The sequence below is a fragment of the Rhinatrema bivittatum genome, chromosome 16 (genome assembly GCF_901001135.1).
Source record: "Rhinatrema bivittatum chromosome 16, aRhiBiv1.1, whole genome shotgun sequence".
Classification (NCBI taxonomy): Eukaryota; Metazoa; Chordata; class Amphibia; order Gymnophiona; family Rhinatrematidae; genus Rhinatrema; species Rhinatrema bivittatum.
Genome location: NC_042630.1, coordinates 22899774 through 22923484, shown reverse-complemented (window position 1 = coordinate 22923484; position 23711 = coordinate 22899774). Strand labels below are relative to the sequence as shown.

General features: G+C 43.3%; 1 protein-coding gene across 1 annotated transcript; it reads right to left on the bottom strand.

Annotated features, from left to right (window-relative positions):
• Positions 1-899: 899 nt before the first annotated feature.
• On the bottom strand, positions 900-23405 carry LOC115078709 (serine protease 55-like). The gene is made up of 5 exons (XM_029581688.1): positions 23285-23405; positions 22450-22660; positions 10327-10586; positions 3651-3790; positions 900-1461 (listed from the first exon to the last, which is right to left on the bottom strand). Exons 1-5 carry the CDS (start codon positions 23355-23357, stop codon positions 1246-1248), a joined length of 900 nt encoding a protein of 299 aa, XP_029437548.1. The 5' UTR covers positions 23358-23405; the 3' UTR covers positions 900-1245.
• Between the last annotated feature and the right edge of the window lie 306 nt (positions 23406-23711).

Sequence of the window (23711 nt, the reverse complement as noted above, 5' to 3'; positions counted from 1 at the left end):
GGGAAGGGGTCAGAGAGGAGAGGAGAGAGGAGAGGGGAAAAGGTAGGAAGGTTAGTCAGGGGTATAGGAAAGTTTCATCCCAGTCTGTCTTTTAATTGGAGTGGACTGGGAGAGAACTGGGAAAGCCCTACTTGTGTCACTGCGTGATGCTTTGTAAAATCTCCCCCCGTGCATGTGAGGGTGTTAGACATATAACTCGTGGACCTGTTTTGAAAAAAATCCCCCAGGCCAATATTTTCCTACAATCCACCTCTGGTCATTGAACAGCAGCAGTACCTAGTGGCTGAATTTACGGCCTATAACTACAGGGTTCTGAAAAGAGCCCTAGTGCATGGCCCCTGGTGATGGACGGTCACTGCAAAGACTCAGCTAAGTGAGCTGGGAAGCAATATAAAATAGGGGAAAAAAACCCAAGCAGCTGTGAATGAAGGCTCATGATACAGCAGCCCAAAGAGGCTCATTCCTCTTGAGCTGGAAGCCCAGAGGAACAGGAGGAAACCGCTGGATCAAGCAAAATGTAATTACCAGTTCATTGCTTGTAAGAAGTGGTAAATAATTCTACAAACGTAATTGCTTGAAATTTGCGAGTAATGTAAATATATTACGATAGATGATTGTAAATAAATAAATAAAGGCCATCTGAATTATGCCACAGACAGCAAAAGTAATTTCATGTGGTCTTTATTTACTTACTTACAATCATCCACCATAATATATTTACATTGCTTGAAATTTATGAGCGATTACGTTTGTCTTAACGTGTTATTCATACCTCACTCAATATTTGTCTCTTTTCCAGCACTAAATAATTCTACACCACACAGCAGCTTTATATGAAAACTTGTATTGAGAGTGCAACAATATGAGGTTTGTTTATATATTTATTGAAGAGGAGCGTTGCTGATTTCTGTGATAAACAGCAGCAGATTAAGAAAATGGGCAACCAGAAAGAGCACGAGAAGCCTCGATAGTGGGCCACTTGTAGATGATAGTGAAGTTTTATGGGGGGCGGGGCAATTATTAGGGGCAGTTAGAAGTGGCAATAGGGATATCATTGGCAATTAAGTGTCTGTGGTAACAGTGGTTGTATACCACTACTGGTATTTTACAATGCTGGAGGTGTTGGAGATGATGGTTGAAAAACTGCTGGAGGTGAAGGTAGTTGGTAAGATAGGGTAATAAGTACCAGAGGGATTGGCAGGTATGATGGCTGAGGGAGTAGCAATTGGGTCCCTCCTCCTCTTTCTACTCTTTCTCCTCCTTCCTGATGTGAGCCTCCAGCACATATGGCTCCCCAGCCTCAGCCGTCTCTGTTTCTATCCAGTTCACATAGTTAGAGACCAGAGTGTAGGCAGCAGGAATCCCCCTCTCAGTGCAGCCGATGCCCCAACTCACTATCCCCACCTCGTACCAGCGATAATCCTTCCAGGTTTTGCACACCAGGGGCCCGCCACTGTCACCCTGTAGGGAGAAGGAGAGGAACCATCAGCTCCCTGTAACAGAACTTTCAGCACTTACTGATCTTATTCCTATACACATCCAGGAGATTCACTTACTGCTTCCACTCTTTATAAGGAAGGGGGATGGCATTGGATAAATATTGTTTAAGTTAGTAAAGGGCCATAATCTGTTTTATACGACTGTGGCTCCTGCACAGCAGTAAAGAGCCGGCCCCTGTCTGTGATATTACATACACACATGGTATTAACATAGAAACAGACCAGATAAGGACCAGAAGGCTCATCTACTTACTGCCCAATTTACTTCCTGGTACAATACCACTGTCCCCGGTTAATTTATTAATCAAGTTTATTTATTTATTTGTTGATTCTTTAAACTGTTAAATCTGAACAAATCTGGCCCTAGTGGTGCACAGCATTCATACAATAAAACAATGTAAATACATAAAATCATACAATAAATTAACAAATCAATCGTTACAAGTAACTAATACAATAACGCCCAGTATGAACCAGAAATCTTCATAAGCTCATAATTAAATTAGCCAAGCTTTCATTTTCTTCCATAAGGATAAATAATTTGTTTCCGATCTTGCTTCCCGAGGCACTTAATTCCAGAGATCCGGCCCTTGAATTAAAATATCCTTCACCGATGAACCATCTTATCTCCCTCCTGCCTGGAAGGGACCAAACAAAGATCTTCATCCTGAGATTGCAAATTATGACCAGGGACACAATTCCTAGCACCTTGCTGTAAATATTTTCCCCCAACCCCATGTACTGCCTTAAACATCAAGGGTAAAATTTTAAATTGAGCGCGCTTTTCTACCGGCAGCCAACGTAATTGCTGCAAAAGAAGTTCAGAGCTCATTCTTCTAGGATGCCATAAGTCAACTGGGCTGCCACCGAATATTCTTCTCTGGGAGTCCTGCTAATAAGGCATTGCACTAATCAATAAAGGACATCCCAAGGCCTGAAGCAATCACTCTAAAAACCAAAAAATCAAGTACAGGTCTTAACCTCCCAAGCTGTCTGAGTCTAAAAAACACTCTCTGTGTAATGGACGAGATATGAGGCTCAAGGTCTTCTTTCTTGCTTTTTCATATCTCCAGCCCAACTACTTATCTGGCTATAATTTAGCCAGATAAAAAAAGGGGGCATTTCAGGGGTGTTCCTGGGAGGGGTTGAGTTATCTGGCTAACGTAGCTGAATATAGGGAATATCTGGCTAGGTTAGCCAGATAACATTAGATCTGCTTCCAAGAGTGTTGAGGGGGACCTAAGGAGAGAGACTGGTAGCATGGGAGCTGGAGGAAGAGAACGCCTAGTGAGGATGGACTGGGGTAACAGAAAGGTCATGAGGAAGGCCTGGGGATTTGAAAGATTGGTTTGATAGGAGTTGGTGGTAGGTAGAGAGAGCCTGAGAAAGGCTGGTGGTAACTGAAGAAGAGAGACTTGTGGGGAGAGACTGATGGGGAAGGACTGAGGTGGAGCGTGGCTTGACCCGGGGGGAGAATGAGTTATTGGTGGGAGAGGGGCTGGGCATGTGAGAGAGAGAGACTAGTGAAGAGAGACTGGGGGGAGGGGTGCTATACTTGTGGGAATAGGATGGGGCTCCTAAATCTTATGGATGTTGAAAAGGGTTCCTGCACCCAAAAAGGTTGTGAGTCTCTCTTCTAGAACTTCCTTTCCATGGAAAAAGGTTTTCTTCCTGTAAAAGATTTATTTCTTTAAGGCATTTGAATGTTTCTATTGGCCCTGAATTTGAAAATAGGCACCCATTATGCCTGTGCCTAGGCTAGCATAGGAATGTTGGCATGAGGGCTTATAGGAAATCTACCAAAAGACACAAGTTTATTACATGACCAGCCCAATATTTGTCAATAGGCATTCTGTATGCTTGTGCCTAGGGTGGAAAACATTTAGGGTGAGCAGGCTGGTTAAGATTTGCTGCCTTCCAGCTCTGCTGAATATCATTTAGCAGAGAACAGCGAAATAGGAGGTGGGGGATGAAAGCACCAAAAGTGCCTAGGTTTGGCAAAATCCTAAATCCGTCCCTGGTTTCTATCTGTCCTCGTCCCTCACCATTTCTTTTAGGACGTACATATTTAGTTTCATAAGTCTCATCTCAAAGAGCTATGATAAAGACATTCCAATAACTTAAACTGTATTACTGTAAATAATGTCTCACCATGCAAGCATTATGTCCTCCTTCCTCATGACCCGCACATAGCATGTTCTTTGTTAATGGCATGATCCGTTTCTTACACCGTTTCCATTCCACCAGCTCCATCTCCACCTTCTGTAAGACTTCGGGATGTCTTATTTCACCTGTAAACCAAAACATGTTGTATATAAGCGAAACCTCCTTTCCATCTTAATTAGAAACCTGGCGATGGAGCCGGCATGCTGACTCAGTGGTAATGCTTCATACTGCCTTTGATTCCAAGTTCAGGTATTTTGCTCTGAGTCGGCTGGGGTTGTGGATGCTGCAGAGATAGCACTCATAGCCCCTGATAGGAGGGTTCCTCAGTCATCTCAGCACAGTGACAATTAGTGGCCAGGATTGCAGAGTCCTAGGATTGCAGAGTCCTACAAAGAGCTCTGCTGCATGATAGCCAAGGACTTTCACTGTAATGACTGAGTTCAGTGGGGAATATAAAACTGAGGACAAACCTTTGAGTGTGTGTGAATGAAAGCTCTTGGTCCTGAAGGAGTTGCAGTCGAATCAAGAGCTGCTGAGAGTGGGACCTGGTACTGGGGTCAGTCCAAGCTGCTTAACTAAAACTATTGCTTGCTGAGGATAGATTAATTCTGCTTTGAAATCTATTTCCTTTCATGGGGAAGTTTGCTTAATTGATTGTGCTTTGAAGTTTATTTCTTTCTGCTGGGGAGTTTTGCTTGATTAATTGTGTTTTGAAGTCTAATATTATTTCTGCTTCAGAGTTTGTTAGACCTGATTATTTGTTTTTCCCAGCCATCCCAGTCTCAAATCCAAAATAGACAATTGCCCAATTATGGAAGACAATTTACAAACTTTTCCATGGACGAGCAGGATTGTAGTCCTCACAAATGAGTGAATGGAGGGCAGCACAGAACTTGTTAGTGATACTAAGATCTGCAACAGGGTGGACATGCCTGAAGGAGTAGAGAGAATGAAAAGTGATTAAAGAAAGCTTGAAAAATGGTTGAAAATTTGGCAACTGGGATTCCGTGCCAAAAAGTGCAGAGTCATGCATCTGAGATGCAGTAATCCAAAAGAGCTGTATGTATGTAATGGGGGGTGAAAGACTGATGTTCACAGACCATGAGAGGGATCTTAGGGTGATAGTGTCTAGTAATCTAAAGATTGCGAAGCAATGTGACAAGGCAATAGCTAAAGCCAGAAGAATGCTGGGCTGCTTAGAGAGAGGAATAACCAGTAAGAAAAAGGAGGTGATAATCTCGTTGTACAGGTCCTTGGTGAGGCCTCACCTGGAGTACTGTGTTCAGTTCTGGAGACCGTATCTCAAAAGGGATAGAGACAGGATTGAGATGGTCCAGAGAAAGGCAACCAAAATGGTGTGGAGTCAGTATCCGAAGACTTATGAGGAGAAGCTAAAGGATCTAAATATGTATATCCTGGAAGAGATGAGGTACAGGGGAGATATGATACAGATCGTCAGTTACCTGAAAGGTTTTAATGATGTACAAACTTCAAAACTTTTCTGATGGAAACAGTAGAACTAAGGGTCATGAAATGAAACTCCAGGGCAGATGACTCAAAACCACAGTGAGGAAATATTTCTTCACAGAGAAGGTGGTAGATGCCTGGAATGCCCTTCCAGAGGAGGTGGTTAAGACAAAATCAATCAAAGAATTTAAAGGGGCATATATCCCTAAAGATTAGAAGATGGAAATAAAGAAAAGGAGGCATGGGATAACTTGCTGGTGTGGAACTTACTATCCTTCACCAATAAGCCTTGATACTTTTGATGGAACTGCAACATTGCTCTCTACTTCAATAACAGGGGAAAAAAGGAAATTGAATTTAGACACAACCAACAAGGGCCCTGACTTTTATGGTCTGGAGAACTGATAAACATGGAGGTAACTTGCACAGAACAGCAGTTACTATCTTAACAGAAGGCATGGGATTACTACTCTTACCCAATAAGCCTTGATGCTTTTGACGCAGCTGCAACATTGTTCCCCGCTTTAACAGGCATGGGGTGGGGGGAGATGTTGCGTTCACTGGCCACAGAGCTCTGCAGCCGGTCTCACTCACTTCCTGCCGAACGGCCCCGACCTCTCTCGCAATGGCAGGAACCCACCGCTGTCACCACACTTCCTCCTTTGTGGCTCGGGCTGCCAACAGCAATCCTTATCTTGGCTACGAAGTTAAACTGGAGAGAGGACAACCTCCGCAGTATCTTTTTGGAAGGATTCTCCTCTTGGATTAAAGATGAGTTGGCAGCCCGGGAACTGCCAGAATCACTGGATACCCTCATTGACCTGGCCGGGAGGATTGACCGGCACCTCCAGCAAAGAGCAGGGGAGCTACAAGATCTGCGCAGACCCATGCAACTTGTGCCATCGTTCTCACTCCCTCTTGCTCCCTCAGCTATGGCGAACCCTCCCTCTGGCCGTCAAGAAGAACTGATGCAGCTTGGGCAAAGCGGACTCTCGCTGGAGGAGTGACAATGTCGTCGGGCCCAGGGCCTCTGCTTTTACTGTGAAGCAGGGAAACACCCAAGCCTAAGAGTCAGCGAGGAGATGACCCTGGGCTACATGCTACCTGCTCCGCAACTTACACTTCCTGTAACAATATTGGTAGATGGAGATGAATTTCCTACCCTTGCACTAGTGGATTCCGGTGCTGGGGGTAATTTCATCTTGAAGGCTCTAGTGGACCACCTGAACCTTTGGACAGTCCCCAGGGACCCACCGCTAATCATCTCTCATATTTCTGGAGAACCCCTACCTGGACGGATCACAGAGTTGACAGCGCCATTGCTGCTCCACACCGGCATATTACACCAGGAAGTGATAACCTTCCATGCCATTGAGAAAGCGGTACCCAATCATGCTGGGCCTACCCTGGCTACAATTACACTCCCTCAGTTCGACTGGGAATCTCTTCAGCTAACAAGGTGGAGCCCTCATTGTCACTCCATGTGTCTTCTTCCCGTCATACTTCCTTCCTCACTTCCACTAGCCTTGGCCTCATTTGGACCACCTCTGCAACATGCTGACTTCGCGGACGTTTTCTCTAAACAGGCGGCGGAGATTCTGCCTGAATACTGCCCCTTCGATTATGCCATTAACCTCTTGCCTGGAACCACCCCACCTCGAGGTAGGGTGTACTCTCTATCCCTCCCTGAAACCAAGGCCATGTCCCAGTACATCCAGGATAACCTCGACAAGGGATTCATCCGGCCCTCAACTACTCCAGTGGGTGCAGGGTTCTTCTTCATAACCAAGAAGAACGGGACATTACACCCCTGTATTGATTACAGGAGATTGAATGCCATCACCAAGAAGGACCAATATCCCCTTCCACTTATTCCAGAACTGCTAGGGGCCTGAATATTCATGAAGCTGGATCTACGCGGGACCCTGTTCGGATCAAGAGAGGCAACAAATGGAAGACCGCGTTCAATATGAGTGATGGTCACTACAATTACCTGGTCATGCCTTTTGGCTAATGCAACATTCCTGCTGTGTTCCAGGGCATGATGAACGAGATTTTTAGGGATCTCTTGTACAATTGCGTAGTGGTCTATATAGATGACATCCTCATTTTCTCCAAAGATCTCTTTTCCCATCGTCGCAATGTCCATCAGGTTCTCCAAAGGCTTCAGACCCATAAACTGTTTGCCAAGCTGGAGAAATGTATGTTCGAAAGGGAAAAAACATACCCTTCCTTGGCTATATAATTTCAAGCCGTGGTTTCCGCATGGACCCCAAGAAAGTAAAGTGTATCCTAAACTGGCCACAATCCTCCGGGCTTCGTCCCTTGCAAAGGTTTCTGGAGTTTGCAAACTTTTACAGACATTTTATCCCCAAGTACTTGAGGATTGCGGTACCCCTTACCACGCTTACCTTGAAAGGAGCTAATACCAAGGATTGGCCTCCAGAGGCAGTTACCGCCTTTCTAAAACAAGCCTTCCTCCAGGAACCATGCCTCCCCCACCCTGACCCCACAAGCCCCTTCATTCTCGAGGTCGATGCCTCCTCCCTGGGGGTAGGGGCAGTGTTGAGCCAACTCTCTGTCAAGGGAGTTAATCGACCCTGCTCCTTCTTCTCCCGAAAGTTCTTCCAAGTGAAGCAAAACTATGGCATTGGAGACAAAGAGTTGCTTGCCATCAAACTGGCCTTTGAAGAGTGGTGACAATGGTTGGAGAGGGCACAACACCGTATCACGGTATACATGGGCCACAAAAATTTAGAACACCTCTGCCATGCTCAATGCTTGAATGCCCATCAAGCCTGATGGTCCCTATTCTTCACCCACTTCAATTTTGAATATACAGGCCAGTGTCCAAGAACCTGCGAGCAGACGCTCTCGCCCGATCTTTTGAAATAGAGGATACACCTGACACCCTAGGCCATATTATTGACCCAGCACAAATTCTATTGACTGCCTCCAAGACCATCCCCCCAGAGAGAACAATTGTACCCCTTCGTCTTCGGCAGAAAGAATGGTCTCATGATTCTTGCGGTGCAGGTCATCCTGGTTGGGCCCATACTCTTGCAAACTCCAGCAGTTTTACTGGTGGTCTATGTAGACTCTTGTCCCACCTATGCCCAACAGACGCCTATGGTGTGATGACCTTGGAGGCTGTTACAGCCTTTGCCAGCCCCCGAGGCATCCTGGACCCATTTGTCCACCGACTTCATGGTGGACCTCCCTCTATCTAATGGCTGCCATGTTATCTGGGTCATTATCGACTGTTTTTCTAAAATGGCCCATTTTGTGGCTCTACCTGGTATCCCTTCTGCACTAGAACTGGTGAAGTTGTTCACTACTCATATCTTCCAACTACATGGTTTACCCCAACATATCCTTTTGGATCGAGGCACCCAGTTCACAGCAAAGTATTGGCACTCTGCTTGCCAGAAATTCAATATCAAGCTAGGACTTCACTACAGCTTATCATCCCCAGGCTAACAGACAGGCAGAGTACACGAACCATCACTTAAGACCTTCCTGATGACCTTTATCAATGAGCATCAGGATAACTGGGCTACCCTCTTACCATGAGCAGAATTCTCCCACAACATTCATGCCAGCACCCCCACTGGGGTCTTCCTGGTCATCTATGAACGGCAGACGGTACCCTCTATTACCCATCCCATTATCATTTCCATCACCTGCAGCTCAACTGACTGCACACAAACTCCAGGAGCTATGGACCCGGACCAAGGCTATGTTGCAAAAAGCCGCCATCAAGGCCAAAGAATCAACAGATGTACATAGATGGGCCGCCCTTCAATTTAAGACCAGAGATATGGTATAATTAAGCACCTGACACATCCGTCTTAGGATACCCTCCATGCGGCTAGCACCAAGCAATATAGGACCCTCATCTGTCAGATAGGGCCAGTCACATATCAATTATACCTACCTACGGCCCTAAGAATCCTTAATGTATTCATGTCTCCCTCCTCAAACCCTTAGTGCTGTCTTGGGCTCCCCGAAAGATAATGGAACCCCCAGCGATCAGCTCAGAAGAGGACCAATTATATCAAGTAAGGAAGGTTTTGGACATTCACCGGCGTAACAAGAGGAGGGAGTACTTGTTATCCTGGGAAAGGTATGGTCCCAAAGAAATACTTGGGAATCCACTGTCAACATCCTAGACAAGAGTCTACTCCAACAGTTTCATGCTTCTCATCCCAAGAAACCTAAAGCCCTGGAGGGGGATTTAGAGGAGGGGGTACTGTACCATTTGCCGACTGCTGAGCTCCACAGCCGGTCTCACTCCCTGCTGAACAGCCCCAAACTCTCTCATGGCAGCAGGAATGGTCTTAGGCAGAGATAAGGGAAAAAGCATAGGATTGCTTCTACAGCCAAGTCCATAAGCAAAACACGTCAAGCAGCACAGTCTGAATTTACAAGAAAGCTCATTATGCAGTAAAAATGTTGCCAGCAATAAATTTTTTATGGGTTATCATAAAGCTTAGGGATAACTGCATAGAGCGGCAGTTTCTGTCTTTCGGAGAAACATGGGGGCAATCTGCACAGCATGACAGATACTACCATAAGAAGCATACAGAGCAGTCTGGATGGATTATTAGGTCCTTTTCTGCCGTCATTACTATGTTACTATGTTAAGAACATAAAAAGTTGCCATACTGGGTCCATCAAGCCCAGCATCCTGTTTCCAACAGTGGCCAATCCAGGTTACAAGTACCTGGCAAGTACCCAAACATTAAATAGATCCCATGCTACTAATGCCAGTAATAGCAGTGGTTATTCCCTGAATCAATTTGATTATATGGTCTTCTCTTTCAGGAACTTATCCAAACCTTTTTTAAATTCAGCTACACTAACATATAGAGAGGCATAGTTTAATGGGACAAAGCCAAAATGGATTTAGCCAAGGGAAGTCTTGTCTCACAAATTTGCTACATTTTTTTGAAGGTGTAAATAAACATGTGGATAAAGGTGAGCCAGTTGATACAGTGTATCTGGATTTCCAGAAAGCATTGACAAAGTCCCTCATGAAGGACTTCTTAGGAAATTAGAAAGTCATGGGATAGTGATGAAAGACTCCTACCAACAAACAAGCTTCATAAGGATCATAAGGCTTCATCCTGTCCTTCCCCGGGTTGAGTCATGTTCTCATTGATAGGTTAGAACTGGAACATGATGCACTCACCAACCACCGTTGGACCCCACCCGATCACAAAGCATGTTGTCCAGTCATTGTTGCTGAAGTTACCAGCAGGTGGAAGGCAGATGGGCGTCTTTAGCACATCGAATTGCATCGGCTTGGACAGCAGCAGCAGGGCAATGTCATTATCTTTGTTCCAGTCGACAAAGTCCATATGAGTAATGATTTTCTTCACCTTTATTGGTTCCTTTGCCCTCTGGAGAACTGTTACCCCCACTTTCACTCTCAGGACCATAGATCTGTAACTGAGCAGAAAAGACATAACAGACCAATAAGAATGTGTGATAGCAGGAGGCTGAAAACACTGGGAAGACTGGCAAAATGCAGAACATGGAAGGACCAAAAATGCTTGAGGAGACCGCCGATGAATGCAGAGAGCACAGAGGCTCTCTGGAGGAGGCAACAGAAAAAGTCTAAGAGTGCAGGAGTTGAAAACACCAGAGAATGTGCCAGCAAAATACAGAGAGTGCAGGGGCTGAAAATACCAGAGGAAACTTCAGCAAAATGGAGAGAGCGCAGGGGCTGAAAATACCAGAGGAGATGCCAGCAAACTCAGTGTATGAAGCCTCTATAATGGTCATTCATTGAAAGAGAGACCCATGGAGGAATGTTTGTTTTATCATCCAATATCCCTTTTAAATTCAGATATCAAAATAATATATTAATATATTTGCTATGTTATTGGGAACTCAGTTGAACTGAGTATTTCCCCAGCTAATACATAGAAACCAAGTTGGGATTATTACAGGAAGGCACTTGAGCGACAATATTTTACAAATCCTAGGGTTAATAAAGGTGTAATGGGGGGGTGTTTTGCAAAATGTGAATGGGTCTGGGCCGAGTGTCTGTCTCTTGGTTTGAGTTCAAAATTGTGTAAAATGGATCAAGCAGATGGTGTAGTGGACTGAAGCCCAGAGGCAGGAGGAGTAGAGGATTTTTTCTTGAGCTAGAATAGGGAAACCCTTCAACTGGATCTCCCTTCTGTGAACCCTGTTCCTAGGTATCCAAATGGGTTGTGCTGAAGCCCAACTGCATCCCAAATAAGGTTCACACCAAGATATATTCCAAAATTATTAAATGTTTATTTCTGGGGTAACCAGCATAGCAAATATTTACAAGACAGTAGAGGATAATAAAGGTTACTGAGTTAATCAGACAGGCTTTTTCAACCAAGATTCAGCTTTAGAGATATAACATTAACAGTTATCAACCAACTGTGCAAAACCCAAGAAAATTATTCCAGTCTCTCTACAATGCTCGGTGTATAAGACTCCTCACTCCTCACTCCTCTTCCTTTAGAAATGTGTTGCTTACAGTCCTTCCTCTATTCTCTATTAGGCCTCTGTCAAAACAGGCAAGTGGGAGAGTTTACTCTTCTTGAAGTGTATCATCTCCTGAATTGTGAAAATGAGGATTTGGAGGAGTTATTGGGATGGATATCTGAAATAGTCTGAGAACACCCTCTACTAATTGTTGGTGATTTTAATATTTGTGTTGACTGTCCCCAAAATATTTTAGCATACATTAAAGCTCCCACCATTTTGTCCAAACAATAAAATCTACTTTTTAGGAATCCAAAGGTGCATTCAATGACACAGTGGGTAGAACATAAGGCTTCGTTTTTCCACTGGTGTGTTGGGAATAGTGACAGGTGTGAGAAGCCAGGTCCTGCAACCATATACCAAATCTCCTATGGAAAAGAGAGAATGGCTGCATCATTCACACCACTTTGTTATATCACTGCCAACCTACAGCACGCTATAAGATACTAGAAGTTAAGCCATAGCTTGACATAAGCCATAAAAGGCTATTTCCAAATGCAAAGTCCACTATTACATCTAGTGAGACTGTGGCAACATCTGGTATTTCTGCTATGGAGATGTTGATACCCCAACTGGGCAACAGGGGACATTTTTACCACCTTCATATTTGATAGGAGCAGCTGGAGTACCAAATACCTTCACTGTTGTAATTGGCATAGAGACTGGGCTAGTTTCTTATTTGGCCATTAGCTCTCTGTCTGCTCTAGCATCTTATGTGGAGACCGCTGTTTCAGTCACACCATTGGGAGTCAGACACTCTCCACTGAAAATTTCCACCACACTACATTCCCTAGGAAGGGGCAGCAGTGTCATCAAGCAAATTTATGAAGACACTCTTGCCAAGCCAAAATGTGTTACACCATCTATATCCCCAGGAGCCATTTAACAATGGACTGCTGCCTTGGAAAACTGGGATAATTTGAAAGCCATGTTACCCTCTCCAGGAGATGAAATATCAATACCAAATCAAGATTCTCCTTTATTATCCTTTATTATCTCCTCCATTTACCACTTTTCAAGAATTACTTGACATGGCTAAAGAACCATACCATGGATCAGTGAAGTCAGTTGGACTGAGAGCCTCAGTGACCAAGGTGAATTTTCACCTGTAAGTGGGAGAGGTTGGTCATTTCCATTGAAAGCTGGATCCTTGACACTGTCCAGTGAGTTATCTTCACCACTACGAGAGGTTGGTCATTTCCATTGAAAGCTGGATCCTTGACACTGTCCAGTGAGTTATCTTCACCACTACAAGAGGTAGATTTTGCCTCTTTGCCACTTCATGGTAACAGAAACTGTGGGTGAGCCCTGGAAATCCACCACCTGATAAGACTTTAACTCATCTGTCTTGAGTGGATAGGCTTGTGGCTGACAAAGTATATCAACTGTTTGGAGCACGATACCCCTACATGCCTTTAAATGTCATAGACTTTGTTGAAAATTAGAGAGACCAATGGCTATAGGATCACATTGAAGAGCAACTGCTGAAAGACAAACTGTATGCTGACTACAGCTGGGAACATCCCATGGTTCAAATGACTGTGGACTTGCAAGTTAAATAAATGAAAGTGGGCAGAAACATCCACAAACATCATGTTATATATGTTCTCCCTAGAGGAAGTCATTGTTACGCTGTAGAAAGGAAGATTTTTCCTGATAGAACGGAGATCAAGAAGCCTCATCCTGGACATTTTCTTGCACACTAGCTTTCCTACCTCTTAGGAGGCATGGAATTACTTGATATTGCCTGATGATGATATTGTTTCTTTTGTTTTTGGTTTCATCTTGTTTTTTAGATCTTGAAGAGGGACCTGCTTTGAAATCATTTGTATCCTCCAGTGAGAGATGCTGTGTTAACACGTATCTTGAATTGACCTGATTTGGACATCACTTGGACTTGACCTGTTACCTAAGGACTGGAACTTAGTCTGTACATCTGCATTATTAATATATTATGCCACACAAATCATTTGAGGGAATATTTTAGTTAATAAATGTGATTCTTGATATTCTTAGAGTGGCATGTTTATGTTTATTTTGGCAATTATGTGAATAAATGACAATTTTGAAAAAAATGAATCTATAATATACTTATAAAAATAATAAAATTTCAGAAAATGGTTTCCAACCTACTATTGATCATTTTCATTCTTGTCAAACACTAACACTTCTTTTATTTGAGGTGTATGGCTTACTGGATTGCACCTAACTATATAACGGAATCTTCTATTTATGTTTAAAAGTCTATGTCTGTTGCATAGAAAGTATGGTACATTAAATAATTCATTTCTTTCCATTGTGAGAGTTCCTATACATTGCTGTGAGAGAGCAATCTATGACAGTACACTGTAAAAAGGCAGAATATTACCGCTAAGAATTTTCTGGAACATTCTACCTATGGGACAGGGAGGCAGGAGTGATAGAATTGTTTCTGTGTTCTATTTATCATTTTGTTTAGTGTCTCATGACACAGTAAAGAAAGAGTTGATGGGACACATTATCCCCTAATGTATTATCACTGAAGAGGTATAGAATGTGAGAAGTGAGCTCTTCATGATTCTTAGCTGCAATGTAATGTTTAGTTCATATAGTATGTAGAGGAGGAACTCATTGCAACAGAGTAAAATGGTTAAAATAATATGATAATGTTTCATACATGTAGTTATTTCATATGTTTCATGAATATTCTTAGTGGAACATAGGATTTGGTGTGAGAGGTAACAGTGTGGAGCCACTTGGCAATAGTGATCACAACATGATCAAATTTAATTTAATAACTGAAGGGAGCTAATGGGGGATTGACTAATTGCTGGCTACAATTTGCCACCCTCAGTTAGTAAAAAAACTGTCTTGTAAAAGAAAGGCCACAGAGAAGGAAGATGACTACGACACCTGCTGGAAATGCTGTTATAATTAGAGAGACCTCTCTAGATGTCTCTGGGAACTAAAGGTCATTATTGCTTCTAAGGGCTATGCAAATGTTTATACTCAAAAAAAATGCTTATGCGCTGATCCCATGAGAACTGTTAGTCATGGTCAGATGAGAAACTGGGAGTAGCAGAGCCTGGGAGATAAACACCAAATAGTACCAAGGATTGAAACACAGATGTGCTGAACTGTGATAAGAACAATGAGAGGGACGGGGGACTCCCTCCTGCTCCAAGCAGTGATAGAAAAGTCCTATACAGCCGAGCAGAGCTGTAAGGAGCTCAGCATCTTTGTTACTTGTCAGACTTCCAGAGTTGAAAGCACAGACGGATTTCTTGGGCCCATTTCAACTTTCATTAGGAATGTAAGATTTGCTATCTTTATATGGATTTTTTAATACTTTTCTAGTAGTTATTGTTATTATTATTATTTGCTTGCAATCAACTCTATAGTGCCTACTGTTATTTATCTTTTGTGTTATCTTTTTGCTTAGCAAATGCTCAAATAAACTTACCATCAATACCTGGATCCTGGTGTACTGACAGTGCATGTATTCAAAAAACAGCAAGGAAGGCAATCTATGAACGCCGTGAGGGTAACAAAGTGGAACAGATGCCAGTTGTCCAATAAGAATAGTTTATTTAGTGGAGACAAGGTACTGTTAAACAAGCTCGACTCTGGCCGAGTTTCCACCCCTTGCATTTGGGGCTGCCTCAGGGGCTAAAATATATAAACAAACATATAAAAACTAAATTATAAAACTGAAATAAAAACAATAAACAACATTAAAATGGGACAACATATAAAATGGTAACATGTAAAATGGCAACCTACTTTATAATTTAGTTTTTATATGTTTGTTTATGTATTTTAACCCCTGAGGCAGCCCCAAATGCAAGGGGCGAAACTCAGCCAGAGTCAGGCTTGTTTAACAGTACCTCGCTCCACTAAATAAAGCATTCTTATTGGACATCTGGCATCTATTCCACTGACTTAGTGCATGTATCATATTTGTTTATGTATTGGAGAAACCCCGAGGTATAAGAGCCACTCGATATCTCTCTTTTTTTCCTGAGAATTAGCCCCAAGATAGGCCTGTGGGAGAACAGGCCAAGCCCCTTGGTATATTGTGTGTGTGTGCATGTATGTGTGTGTGTGTGTGTGTGTGTGTGTGTGTGCGTGCGTGCGTGTGCATGTATGTGTGTGTGTGTGTGTGTGCATGTGCGTGTATGTGTGTGCATGTGTGTGTGTGTGTGTGTGTAAGTGGTCTGAACCCAGAACAGGAGCGCATTAAAGAAATCTACTGCGACAGCATTTAACTTTCAAAAAGATGACTATGATAAAATGAGGAAAATGCTTAGAAAAAAACTTTAAGGAGCAACTGCAAAGGTTAAGAGTTCACCTTAGGCATGGATGCGGTTTAAAAATACCATCTTGGAAGTCTAAACCAGATGTATTCCACGCATTAGAAAAGGTGGAAGGAAGGCTAAAAGACTACCAAGCATGGTTAAAAAGTGAGGTAAAAGAGGCTTTAATATCTAAAAGAACATCTTTCAAGAAATGGAAAAGTGATCCGAATGAAGAAAAGAGGAAACGGCATAAACACTGGCAAGTCAGATGCAAAGCACTGATAAGGAAGGCAAAGAGAGAATTTGAAAAGAAGCTTGCCGTGGAAACAAACTCAAAAACATTTTCAGGCACATTCAAGGTAAGAAACCTGCGAAGGAGTCAGTTGGACCATTAGATGATCAAGGGGTAAAAGGAGCACTTAGAGATGACAAAGCCATAGCAGAGAGATTAAATGAAATCCTTATTTTGGTATTCACTCAGGAAGATGTAAGAGATATATCCATTGATAAATGATCACAACAAAAAGAAGCAGCTACCTCTCCAATTAATCACTAGATAGATACAAGGAGAGAGGAAGAAGGATATAATCCACAACAAGTTTTTTCAAAAATTCTTAATATCAACAAATGACAATATCATAAGTCAAGGCTGTATAAATCTTTAATCTGCAGCCTCTCGCCACGCAATGGGCCGCAGGCTGTATTCAACCTTTAGAGCATTTTTTATCTAATCATTTATTGTCATTTGTTGCTCTGTATTTGAACAATTATACTTTATTATATCTATAGTTCTTTATTTAATTTTTCACTTTAATATTAAACGCATCTTTCCCTTAAACTCTACCACCACACACCAAATTTATAAAAGAAATACTTAGCCCAACAAATCTGTTATATCTCCAAAACATTTTGTGGAGTTGTGGATTATATCCTTCTTCCTCTCTCCTTGTATCTAGCTAGAGATATATCCATGCCAGAAATGATATTAAAAGGTGATGATTCAGAGGAACTGAAACAAATTTCAGTGAACCCGGAAGATGTATTGGGGCAAATTGACAAACTAAAGAGTAGCAAATCACCTGGACTAGATGGTATACATTCCAGAGTACTGAAAGAACTGAGAAATGAAATTGCGGCCCTGCTACTGGAAATTTGTAAACTAATAGTAACATTGTCTATAATACCTGAAGACTGAAGGGTTGCCAATGTAACACCAATTTTTAAAAAGTGATCAAAGGGTGATCCATGAAACTACAGACCAGTGAATCTGAAGTCTGTGCCAGGCAAAATGGTAGAAACTATCATAAAGAACGAAATTGCTGAAAATAGAGATAGGCATAGTTTAATGGGACAAAGCCAACATGGACTTAGCCAAGGGAAGGTTTACCTCACAAATTTGCCACATTTTTTGAGGGTGTAAATAAACGTGGATTAAAGTGAGTGAGTTGATATAGTGTATCTGGATTTCCAGAAAGCATTTGACAAAGTCCCTCATGAGAGACTTCTTACAAAATTAGAAAGTCATGGGATAGGTGGCAGTGTTCTATTGTGGACTGCCAAGTGGTTAAAAGATAAAAAAACAGAGAGAAAGGCTAAAAGGTAAATTTTCTCAATGGAGAAAGGTGAATAGTGGAGTGCCCCAGGGATCTGTTCTGGGACCATTGCTTTTTAATATATTTATAAATGACCTGGAAATGGGAACAACAAGTGAGGTGATCAGATTTGCTGATGACACAAAATTATTCACAGTTATTAAATCATCAGAGGATTTTGAGAAATTGCAAGAGGATCTTGCAAAACTGGAAGACTGGGCATGCAAATGGCAAATGAAATTTAATGTGGACAAATACTAAATGATGAATTTAGGGAAGAGTAACCCAAATTATGGCTACACAATGCAAGGTTCCATATTAGGCGTCACCACTCAGGAAAAGGAACTAGGTTTCATCGTTGAAATACATTGAAATGTTCTGCTCAGTGTGCAGCAGCAGCCACCAAAGCAGATAGAATGCTAGGAATTATTAGGAAAAGAATGGAGAATAAAACAGAGAATATCATAATGCCTCTGTATCACTCCATGGTGTGACCTCATCTTGAATATTGTATGCAGTACTGGTTACCAAATCTCAAGAAAGATACAGCAGAATTAGGAAAGGTACAGAGAAGGACGACTAAGATGATAAAGAGGATGGAAGAATTCCCCTATGAAGAAAGGTTAAAGAGGTTAAACTCTTCAGCTTAGAGAAGAGACCGCAGAGGGCAGATATCATAGGGGCCTATAAAATAATGGTAGAATGGAATGAGTAAACATGAATCAGTTGTTTACTCTTTTGAAAAGTACAAAGACCAGAGGATGTGGTGAAAGATTTTATTGTAGCTGTGTTTAAAAAAGGTTTGGACAACTATTATTAAGGTAGAGTTGCAGAAATCCACTGCTTAATCTTGAGATAAGCAGCTTGGAATCTGTCTACCCCTTGGGATCCTGCCAGGAACTGTTGACCTTGACTGGCCATTGTTGAAAACAGGTTGTTGGGCTTAATGGATCTTTGGTCTGACCCAGTATGGCAAGTCTTATGTAGGATGAAATAAGAACTTGCATCAGTTAGTGTATGTATCAGGTGTAGAGCTCATGGTCATGATAGAAATGAGTTTCATTTTACTCTCTTTGTATGTCTGTATTTTACATCTTGTAAGGTAAGTTTGTGATTTCTTCACAGATTTAAAAATCACAGCGGATAGTGTAGGGAATCCTGTTGGCTCCCTACTAGGATTCCTCCCCCCATTAGTGTGGGGAGGAAGCCATACTAGTAATCTTGGGGGTGTATAGCTCTCCTGTGTGCAGCTAGTAAATGGCAATTCCCTCTGGTATGCAAACCAGACCTCCCATCATCTTACCATGTAGGTTCGCAGTATGCCTTAGCTGTCCTCTGATTTTATATATTGAGTTGTTGCCTCCAAGGAACATTTTATTGGATGGGAGTTTCCTTCCACCCTCCTAATCCATTCTATATTCTTAAATTGATGTATTTATGTTTGAGCACCCTTTAACTAGGGACTCAATTAAGCTAGTTTGGTTTTCCTGCTCTAAAAAAAAAAAGAAAGAAAGAAATCAACTGACAGAAGTTCCCTTCATGCAAGAAGAACCTGAGATCATCAAGATCCAAGGAGAAGGATGACTTACAGCCACCCTGAGTGAAAGAAAGCGAGAGGGGAGAAAAGGAGTTGGTATGGACTCACAGAAGGGCCCAGGAACATTTACTGGAGATTTGGAGAAGAGAAGAAAGCGGTATCACCATGATACTGAAAAGAAGGTGAGCAGAAGGACTGGTGCTATTAAGGTACTGTGAGGACAGAGAGGAGACAGCATGCAGAAGAAATGACTATGCAACATGAATTTCATCTTTGATACTTCACCTACATTAAGAGGGAAGCAATCAACTTGCCCTATACCCATGGGGAGGAAGAAATCATCAACTTAGATTGAATTGGTTGGCTTTACCATCATAGCTTAAGCAAGACTGTGAGAAGTCATAAATTTATTTAGAAGCACTTGTACCATCTAAAAGCGAATAAATCAGCTGTAAAGATTTTAATGGTCTTTACAGCTGTCGCACTCACCCCGACGATACCATCAGCTGAGCCCCATTCCATGGCCCGACACCGCAAACAATCGCTCTCCCTCCACAGCAGGATCCCACCATGGCGGCCACACACAGCTGACCTCTCTAGGCATGCACACGCACCAACAACCACATTCTTAAAGAGCCCGTGGCAGGAAACACAATGGAGCCCATGGATGACATCACTAGCCATAGCCTTGTAAAGGACTCTTCAGACCACAGCACCTTGCCTCTGCAACAGGTCTTCTGGCATCCTGAATGTCCTAATGCATGTTGCTACTTCTGCATCCATTTGCCTTGACCTTGTTTGTGTATTGTTCCTACGTGCCTTGGTTCCCTTGCCCTTCCTTACCCCGTCAGTGCTACGCATTGCTTTTGCCGCTCCTTGCCTGTCCACTGTCAGTGTTTCCCTTGTCTTCTTTTCTTGGCTTGTTTCTCCGGTTTGATCTCGGCTTGGATCCTGGAACTTCCTTGATTGCTGTCTGGATCTAACCCCTTGCTTCAGACCTGTCCTCACTTGTATGCTGCCTGCTTCAATCTCTGCCTTGTTTTCTGTCTTTGCTGGTCACTGCCTGCCTTGACCCTTGCTTGCCTGGACTCATGTCTTTCGATTGCTCTAGAGACCCACCTAAGTCCTGCTGGCCCCTGGAACCCAAGGACTCAACCTGTGGACAACGGGACTAGTATAGGTGAAGCTCCAGTCCGTCCCACCACAGGACCTATCCGCCAACTAATAGGTGGACCACATTTCCGACAGGCATTATACCTATCAGTAAAAAGTATTGTTGGAACCCATTCAAGATTTTAATGTTTTTCATATGGTACTGAATGTAATCCTCATTTGTGCTGTTAATATCACTGTAGTATGTGAGAACTTTAAATAGAGAATTACAAGTAACAATGCAAAGGGCCTTGAAATAAATCTTTACCTCCACTTAGGGAACTCTCTAATAATGTTTATAACCATCTGAAAGTGAACTGCTTACAACTGTAACTTTAGATATGGCCTCTTGAATTATTATCCCAGTTCAACCATCACAGGGGTTACATATCCTCATTATCATCAAAGGGCCGCAATGCCGCGCCTTCGATGATGACGAGCAGAGAGAGCTGTGACATGAGCAGAGACAGCCGCTATTGTTCCATTATAAAATTTTGAAAGGTTAGTGGGACGAATCAAAGGATCATGTGAGCCGGGTTTGGCCTGTAGGCCATAGTTTGTAAAGCTCTTCTATGGTCTGTGCCAGTACGATAAGAAGCAACAGGAAGCCGGGAAGGTGCAGATCAGCAAGGCAACAGCAGCAATGTCTGCTGAATGGACGGGGCATATGTGCTCCTGCCCAGGTTTATATGACTTAACCAGTGTTGGAGGCTGGGTGCTTATTATCTTATATAATTTGTACATGCCCAAATTATCTGAGCATAAGTCAAGGAGTATAAGAAACATATTACAACGATGAATCTAACTGAAGCTTGCAAGATCTTTCTGTTTTTTTACCTGCCCTGAGATACACGGGAACTTGTGGCACAGTTTACCAAAAGACTGGTACTAGCTGGCTGTTATTAGCCAACTGAAAATGTGTGAGGTTGCCAAAGATGAACGACTGGCGGGGAGAAAAAGGAGTGTCACAGAGATGGAATTAATGACAGCAAAGAATTCAGGAACCAGATCAAAAGCTTGTAGAAGCTGGAAACCAGTTCTCAGATGTCTGGAATCTAATATATATGCAGGGAGACCGCTAAAAATGGTGCTTTCTTTTTGAATTTTGTGGGTATACAAGAGGATCTGGGTGGGGGAGGCCTGGGGAGGTTTTGAGGTTTGTTTCTTTTTAACAGGTTAACTATTTTGTGCATGTAGTACTAGCATTTGACCACTGGATGGCATTTTAGATGTGTGAGCTTATTCCTTTAAAGGTTTGCGGGGGTTTTTTTTGTTAGCCTACTTTGCATAGGGGGTATAAAGTGGGAAGGTTTTTGGTGCGTTTTGCCCTTTTTGCTTTTCCTGCCCCTGCCCCCACCAGAGTAGGGTGGGTGATAGCGACCTCCAGTATTGTAACTAGCTGGAGTTTCCGGCCTGTTGGCTGGCGAGGCCCAGGGTCCATCTCAGGTGCAATGGGGCCTTGCAGACGCTCTCCCCCCCTCATGATCTGGAGACTCCCAACAGGATCTCCACCCCAAAGGCATCAGGACTCAGGCTGTGGGCAAAAGACAGAACTAGGGACTCCGGTAGGATCTTTCTGTGGCGTGGGGCTCCCCCCTCAGATTCCCCAATTTACTGGACTGTTTTGTGTACAGATGAGGAGACAGTGGCAGACTCCCTCCCAGCAGATAGAGAGATGGACACAAGCGCCCCAGCAGAGAGATAATGTAAATAGCTCAGATGCGCAGTTTCATTTGTGAAAAGTTTGTGGGACAGTGATTGACGTTTTGGAAATAATCAGTAAACTTTATTTGAACACCCAGCCTGAGTGCAGCCTGTCTGTGTATCACCAGAGAGATACACACACACACACACACACATCAGGAGACGCACTCCATCACCTGGGCCACAAAGAGTTTCCTTCCCCCCACAGAAGGAGCTGACTCCCCGGGAGCTGGAGAGAATAGCCCCAGCCAACAAATCCTTTTATAGCCCTAGGGGAAACAGCAACCTCCTCCCGCCCCCGGGTAAAGGGTTACATTAAAATAAGAAGACTCCATGAAAATGCAGAGAGTGCAGGGGCCAAAATGTACAGAGCCCAGGGACCAAACTACTGGAGGAGACCCAGCGAACTACATAAGGTGCAAGGGTTGAAAATGCGGAGGGAGGCTCCAGTGTGGAACTGCTTGAAGGCCTTCGAACTGAAGGAGACCGGGAAAGATTTGGCTGGGGAAAGCTAAAATACTCACAATGGATCTGTGAAACAGTGAGCGGCTGTAAGGATCCACCAGGCATTCAGGATGGAGCCTCCGCAGAAATGCTGATTCTGGGTCTGAAGGCTGACGGCCCAGGGCCACTCCCCGGGGAGAGCATCCCTGCCGCCAATTATCCGGGACTGGCGGAAACCGTGGCTTCTGTTCCCAGCAGGAAGTCCGTCGTAGTCAGCACGAAACCCACAGTCTGAAAGAGAGGGAGTCTCAAAGTTCTGGGATTCTGAATTTCTCTTACCCATTAGACACTCCCTCTAACTTCTTCTGAGCAGGAGTCAGATCTGCTGTTCTGCCCAGGGTCAACTTTACTGGTTATGTGACCTGCCTGGTTGCATGGGATGTTTCTGTGGCTTGAAAAGCAAACCACACTGCCTTAAGAGGTTGGCTAGGTAGAGCATCGCCATGGCTTGGGGCCTACAATTGGAGGACCCACATCTCTGGCCATGGACAGTGCTGCTTCGTGCTTGCTCAGCACTAAAGCCAGCTTTGACCCCCACGCCAGGAGCCCCTGAATATGGCACCCCTGCTAGGGTTCCCAAATAACTCCATCTCACCAGGGAGTGACCGACCTGGGCCTGGTTTTACCCCCAGTGTATCTGTGGAATTGTGGATCCAACGTCACTAAGTTGAAACCCATATAAATTAAATGATTTTTATCCTAAAAAATATAGTTATGCTGTTGTCAGAGCTGGCACTTGTAGTTCTACAAACGTTGGCATGTTTATCTTAGAGACAATACCAGTGATGGCTGTCCAGATACTGGAGGAATCAGACTGTGTAACATAATGGAAATGTTGTAATATCTGCTACATACTTGCCTGGCAGGTCCTGGTTATCCAGGGCAGGAGGCACAGCCACATTTTCAGCCTATATCTCAGAGTACACATAACAGAAAAGCTTTAACCCGAGACACGATCCATGAACAACTCAGAGAGCATCCAACACTGTGTACAGAGGGGTAGAGAACTGTTATAGTATCAGAAAGACTTATGACAGTGACATCACAGTGACCCACCTACTAACATTCTCATGGCTCAGCTCAGCCAGTCTTGGGAAGCCATTCCCGTCGCATTGCATGCTGGGACTCGTAGTTCTACTTTACTTAGAGAAACTGAAAACGTAACTTCACACGTAGGGAAAAATCAGCACCGACTCAACCTGGTCCTGATATCATGGAGCCAACTGGTCGCTTTTTGCACTTATTTCTACAGTGCATTCAAATATAATAATATAATGACGTG